Source organism: Gavia stellata, chromosome 7 (genome assembly GCF_030936135.1).
Source record: "Gavia stellata isolate bGavSte3 chromosome 7, bGavSte3.hap2, whole genome shotgun sequence".
Lineage (NCBI taxonomy): Eukaryota > Metazoa > Chordata > Aves > Gaviiformes > Gaviidae > Gavia > Gavia stellata.
Window position 1 is genome coordinate 19,168,219 of NC_082600.1, and position 7,193 is coordinate 19,175,411.

Sequence of the window (7,193 nt, forward strand, 5' to 3'; positions counted from 1 at the left end):
GCAAGGCAAGGCAAGGCAAGGCAAGGCAAGGCAAGGCAAGGCAATGCAAGGCAAGGCAGGGCAAGGCAAGGCAAGGCAAGGCAAGGCAAGGCAAGGCAAGGCAGGGCAAGGCAAAGCAGGGCAAGGCAAGGCAAGGCAGGTCAAGGCAAGGCAAGGCAAGGTAAGGCAAGGCAAGGCAAGATAAGGCAAGGCAAGGCAAGGCAAGGCAAGGCAAAGCAAGGTAAGGCAAGGCAAGGCAAGGCAAGGCAAGGCAGGGCAAGGCAAGGCAAGGCAAGGCAAGGTAAGGCAGGTCAAGGCAAGGCAAGGCAGGGCAAGGCAAAGCAGGGCAAGGCAAGGCAGATCAAGGCAAGGCAAGGCAAGGTAAGGCAAGGCAGGGCAAGGCAAGGCTGGGGAAGCCCTGCGGTAGCCTGGCTCCTCCTCGTGGCTTTGTCAGACCTCTCCGATCAGAGATAATGCAAACACTCCGCTTTGTGGTAAAACAGGTCCCGCTTTGTGTTTCTGCAGGAAAACAAATTGCACTTGGTTTTAAACGTCAGAAGCTCTGCTTTTTAAATGCTCATAATCCACTGTTCTGGCCAGATATTTCAAAGGTCTGCTTCCACTTACTAAAAGACAGATTTTTCTGAAGTGCCTTCACATATTTAAAGCTCTCTTCAGAGGTTAAGGTTTTGCAACGTTAACAGATGCAATTATACAACAAACCCTGATCCCGTTCACATAGGAACATCTGTTCTCCAAGCTCTGTTAATATAACCCCTTCTTGGTGTTTGCTGCTTCAAAGTAACGGTGCTCTTTACATCAAACAAAATAATACCTCACGCACACAAAAAAAAAAGGTGTCACTGCTTGTGCATACCCTAAATCCATGTTTTCATCTTTTTCCATTTGGACAATAGCAAATTGCTATGGTAAATAGCTCCTTTTATGTGCAGGGCTCCCAAAGGTTTTACAAACTTTAGAAGGTGATAGTTCATACAAAACACTGACATGGAGCCAAACGCTGAAATGAAGCTCTCTCTCCTGTGAATTGCAGTAGCTTCTAACAATGCAGCAGAAAACAGTGTTATTTTGGCTGCTCAAAAAACATGGCCATAATGTGGTTTTCAAGAGCCGTTTTTTAAAATCTCACCTGTTTCCTCTTGTTTTGTGCACAGCAAACAGGACCAATCAGTGCTACTCTGGTCATGACCCGCCCCGTGAAGGGGCCCCGTACTATTCAGTTGGACTTGGAAATGATCACCGTTAACACTGTCATCAACTTCAGAGGAAGCTCTGTCATCCGGCTGAGGATATACGTATCACAGTACTCCTTCTAAACCTCGAGTTTGTGCCCCGGAAACATTAAAACAAAAGAGATGGTTCCTCCTCTGCAGAACTCTCTCCTTGGAAGCCAGTACGTATAGCAGCTCTAAACCAAACCAGTATTTCCACAGACCCGGTGACCTATGCCTGTCTGAGGAGGGAGGCCTCTTCATACACAGTCCCTACCAGGATGCAGACATCTGAAGATGTATCGTCAGCAGATCCCATATGATTCTCTGTGTGGTCATATATTTCAAGGACTCTTCTTTCCATTGTAAACACTTCTAGGGTATGAGTCTATGTTTGAAAGACTGTGAACCTTTGTAGCTCCAAGGCTGCTTAGCAAAAAGCACCAAAGAAACTGAGGAAAAAGCTGGCTTTCGCAATCTTGCCTTTTTTTTCATTATAAATGGAAAGCAAACAAACAAGCAGAAACAGAAACAAAAAGCCACCTATTGAAACAAGGGATCTCGGAAGTGCTAACTAACATTCCCAATTATCTCTGGAATTACCAGTCAGGCACTTTGTCTCAATTCACCCTGCATTTGTCTTAGTTTCACCTGTTTTTTCCTTTGATTCTATTTTATAGTTAAAATTCATTGTAAATTCATTCCAAAATACATGTTGTACTATGTAATCTTCTACTTTCTAACAAAGTGTCACATGTTTGGGCTCCTTCCTCTATTAAATCTTTCTGTATAACAGAGTTCATAGAAATCTATCACTGGTTGGTATATTTTACAATGTTTAGGGTGTTATGCTTATTTACACCCAGACTTTTTGACACAGGCCGCCACTGCCAGAATATTGTCTAGGGACTTTAGAGCAGATGAGAATCAGAACTTAGTTTTTCCCTGTTTTCCTGAGTGTGGTAGTTGCAAAAGGTTTGTAATGGTTATAAGGTAGTGATACTAACTGTAGTTATGGCTGCAACTAATTTCCTGTTCAAGGACCACTCAGCTCAGACCCATCCAAATTACTTCAGAAAAAATGGATAGTTCTGTTCACGTGCAGTCTCTCGCCTACATTCCTAACATGGGGGAAAATAAGCTGAAAAGGACTTGGACCAGTCTTACTGTTCATGCCTCTGCCAGAAACGAGACCCCACTATACCAGTACCCAGACCTCAAACGATGGGATCCCACAGTTTCCATAGGCAATGTCTTCTCAGGTATAACTGCTGTAACCAACAGAAAGTTTCTCCTAAAGTCTAATCTGAATCTCCACTGTGGTAATTTAAATCCATTGCTTTTTAGCCTGCTTCCAGTAGAAATAGAGAACAGTTTATCTTCCCCTTTGCAGCAGTCTTTAACATGTCTGAAGACTGTTGTCATGTCTCCCCTCAGACTGTTTCTCTCTAGTCTAAACAAACCCAATTCTTTTGGTCTTTCCTCATATATCACATTTTCTGGACCTTTGATCATTCTTGTTGCTCTAGTCTGGATTCTCTCCAGTTGGTTCACATCTTTCTTGAAGTGCAGTGCCCAAAGCTGTGAAAAGTATTCCAGTTGAGGCCTCACAGTGCTAAGCTAAATCTATATATATGTTTAGGAGTTTGAAAAAAAAAAAAGAATTGTATAGTTTGGAGGTATAATTCTTACCTTGTTGAAGCCACTGGCAGTTTCGTCTTTTATTTTAGTAGGGATGAGGGTTCATATGCCTTGTTCTTAAATTTCTCTGAAGCAAGCTCCTTTGCTTCTTCCTCCTGCTTTTTCCTTATTGGTTCATTTGCTTTCCAGCATCGCTAGGGCAGGAAAGACAACCTTTGCTTTTCTTTTTGAGGACTGGAAATGCTTAATGCTGCTTGGGAAAATGAGTTTAGGAAGATTATAATGCAAGCAGGCTGGAGCAGAATAGAAGCATTATGTGAGGTCTTCATTAAAGTGGAGTATTAAATGGGAGAATACAGACTCAGAAAGTTATCACAACACAGACTGCATGACACAATCAGAAAATTGACTCTCTTGTTCCTAATAAGCTTTGTGAGTTAGTCTGGAGTTGTTTTTACCTGGCTTTAGTAGAGACTCTGCTCTTATTAGTTGTACTCAGACTGAAGGAAGCCCTGATGCAATGGCTTAAAGCATTGAAATGCTGAGTTGAGTGTGCTTTAGCAGCTTCCATTTCTTAATGGTTTAAAGATTTCTCCATGCTGCTACAACGTCCTGGGATCCTGTGGCTCAGAGCTCTGTACACAGGCTGTCCTTTATTGTAAAAACAAAAAGGCTGGAGCCTGACTCCAGGGTTTAGTGGGCCAAGCTGAGGGCAGGAAGCCAATGGGTTTTGTGAGTAGCCGACTTGGAGGAGATAAATAAATGTGCACAGAAGTATCAGAAACAAGAATATGATTCCTGAGTGTATCATGGCTCATCATATACCACAGTCTTGGAGGGGAAAATAGAGATGACCAGGAAGGAGGAATGCTAGTTTATAACCATGGAGCTAAAAGTGCTCATGTGTCCCAGATGATGGAAGTGAGACATGGGAAACAAGGAGGCTCTGGTGGCCCAGAGAGCAGACAAGGGGCAGGCAGGGTCTTCCATTAAAGATGTTAAACTCTTAGCAAGCTGAAAGTTTTCCCAGTGCTTAAAAGCCCCTTTTCCCCCCTTCTGTGCCCCTATGTTATGGTTTTTTCATGCCCCGTTGAGGAGTCCTCTCTCTTCCTGCCATCGCATCACCTCCTGGAGAGGAAGTGCACCCTGTTAGACATCAGACAGTTTCTCACTTCTGGGCTGTTCTCCCATGGCCCCCACATACCAACCTGATTTAACCCTAATTTAGAAACACCAAAACCCAGAGGAATTCCATAACAAAACACTTTGTTAAAAGAGTAAATCTTGAATGCTTGGTTTTAGCAGGGTCCAGCAAATACTCATAAAACAATATTACACTTTCTATATAAACATTCTGCGCCTTAAAAAAAAGTGAAAAGTCTCGAAACAAAGGAATTCAGCCACTTCTCAACTGCCATAACATCTTTCATCACTCACTATCACCCCAGCCAACTTTAACTTTGCCAAAATATATGCCAATCTCAAAATAATAAATTACTAGCAGTTTATAACATCTAAACTCTCCATTTCCTAGTCAGGGGTCTGTTTCCAATAGACCATCGCAGGCTCGTATATTACAGTAATTCTCACCAAATAAAAAAAAGGACTATGCATGTCAGGTTTTTACAACATGAAAGTTAAAAATGCAAACTTGCAACTGCTGTATACATTTACGTTCTCCTTTGAGGCCAGGCCTCCCTAAAAGCAGACAGAATTCCAGGTCTGCTCAGAAAATGATTCTTTATTCTAACCTATTGCAGAAGATTTTCTAACACAAAGAGTTTTACCATATGGTTAATAGACGATATTCTGGCCGACACCAGATGATGAGGGCACAGACCCTGGTCTGGGTACATGTGGCTTCCTTCCAGCTCTGCTCCGACATGCTCCTTGCTCAGGGTGGCAGAGCCGTTCCCTGGCCAGGCTGGGGAGGGACAGCTCTTTGCCTCTCCTGCCTGTCAGCTGTCGTGTCTGTTTAAAAGAAGGTCCTCGGGAGAAAGATTGCCTCTCGCTATGTGTTTGTACAGCACCTATTGCCAGTGCAATAACTGGAATAAAAGTAAACAAAAGCAGAAATGGCAGTAATCTTTGACACAGATCACAATGATTGGGGAGGAGAATCTATTCTGATAAATGAACCAAGTCATTCATGCTAGTCGGGTTAGGTGTCAGAGGGAGAAGAATGGCAAGAGATGAATGATCCAGTGCTGTAGAGCTGAATGGGTCCTATCATCTGGCTTATTTGACTTTGAGATATTTTTATGGGATTGACTTCTTTTGACACAGATGACAAAATGTTATTTCACCTAGGAGTTTGCTGGATCCCACAGAATCACTTTTCAACTTGTGCTTCTCTGACAACAACAACTTTGTTGAGAATAACTAAGCTTCTTTGAGTACCTGATCACCCACCATCACCAAGTATAGTGTCCAGGGCCATTCACACAGAGCTTTCTCCTTTTCAAGTTGAGGGCCTGTACTCATATTTACCTTTTTTTGGCTCAGCTTTAGAAGAGTCAACTTTCGTTGTCTCATAAACATGGTATCAGCATCAACAGAACTTGCATATTGATTTTTCTCTGTCTAGAGCAAGCAGAGCAATAGAATCAGTAGAGTTTGTGGTCATTCAAGTTCTCCAGTCTGGCTTATTCACAGAATATGCTCTTAAATATCTTCCACAGCATGTAGCCGTATTAGAACCCAATGAAAATACCATAGCACAAAGATGTTAAAAAAAAAAAGAGGAATAAAAGTATGCCCTAACATTATTCAAGCCTGACAGGCACTACTGTTAAAATAAATCTCTGTCCTGCAGGGACAAAACCCTCAGCTGGTGTTAATTTGCATGACTCTGCTGCTCTTTAATGGAAAGATAAAAAGTATCCTTAGGATCTTCCCCGTATGTGTGTAAAGCACTGTGCATGCATCTGTATACAAGGAGAATTTACAGAAGCTAAATCTAGTTGTGGTAGTGTGGTTCTGCATTTGGAAGTCAAAAGAGTTGTAAGATAACACGGCACAAGCAAACTGTGCTTCCTCATCTGACATGAGTGCAGACAAGTGATTTACACCTGTCACATTTTGTTGTTTTAAGTCTTTGAACAAATTCTGACTAGCTCAACCCCAAAGCAGATGCCATGCATGAAGACTGAGCCTGATAGACTTTTGGGGATTCTGCAGAAAGCCTGCCCAGAAAAGTGACCTGTGCTGAAGGGTCAGTGCTGTAGGGAGTGTAATGGTCCAGAGGTACTCGTGCGGGGATGTCACTGATCCTGCAACTGCCTCTTTCCTCACCTGTTTCAGGGCAGAGTGCATCTGATGTTTCTAAGTGTGCCCATCAGAGGTGGAAATCTCACCTATTCCAGTTCTTAGTTCAAACTTCTGCAATGCCTCTAGTCGTTGTCATTGGCCAAATTGATCCCCCCGTGTAACTCAACTAATATTGGTGAAGTCACACGAGGGAGAGTTTGGGTACAAGGCAGATACATTTTTACACCAGCAAGTGAATAATGATGCAGTAACCTTGATGTAAGAATTGAGGAATGTAGCTGGGTAGCAAAGGGATCTTTAGAAAACACTTCAGCAACCAAAAATTCCTGAAATATTAAATCTCTTTCAATTCCCTCCTGTACCCCAGAAGTCACGCACTCTCCCTTTTGAGTTTGTCCTGGACAAGTGATCTCATTATGGTCATGCACTGCAAGCACATGCTGAGTGATCTCCACTTCTCCTCTCGCACTACGTAACATTTCTCACTTTGCTTTTTGGAGATCAGTTGTAGGCTACGCTTCTCTTCTAGGCTCTGACTGACCTCAGTTGCTTTTCTCATAGCCAAGGCAGATCCGTTATTTCCCTGCTAGGTTCCTCTGCACCCACCATCTGTACAACAAGCTTTTCACGTGTTTCACTGGAAATGCAGGCACTGTTGTTGGTCTGTCTGCTGCTTTTTTGTACACCCCTCCCTCTGCAATGTCGGTCGGCACCCTTACAGCAAAGCATTAGGTCTGAACGGCTGAAGGGATTGTGCAGCCTGCTGGCAGAGCCTGGCTTCATGGAGAGGATTAAAAAAACCCCACAACCCCCCAGATTTGAAAGCGATAGATGCTCTTTTAGGTCCTGATGAATCACTTGTCTCCTGAAATTGCGTCTATATCATGCTGTCTTCATAGTCTCAAGGCTTTTTAAGAAGCTTGGTAAGGACATGCTTATGCAATATATCCTTTAGGCTCTTCACACCTTGGATGAGGTTTTCCCAGTTTGCACACAGAGTATTTGGCCCACTCAGAGTGTAATGTGATCACCACTCTGCTGAAGTCAGTGATCGCTAACCACCTTATATCA

The 7,193-nt window shown here is 43.0% G+C and overlaps 1 protein-coding gene across 1 annotated transcript in view; it reads left to right on the top strand.

The window, feature by feature from the left end:
- FBLN5 (fibulin 5) overlaps positions 1 to 1,895 on the top strand; it is a 46,603-nt gene extending 44,708 nt beyond the window's left edge. Inside the window, exon 11 of the mRNA XM_059819599.1 lies at positions 1,155 to 1,895. Within this exon, the coding sequence (XP_059675582.1) occupies positions 1,155 to 1,316 (162 nt within the window). The 3' untranslated portion in view covers positions 1,317 to 1,895. The remainder of the gene's footprint in view (positions 1 to 1,154) is intronic.
- The last annotated feature ends 5,298 nt before the right edge of the window (positions 1,896 to 7,193 follow it).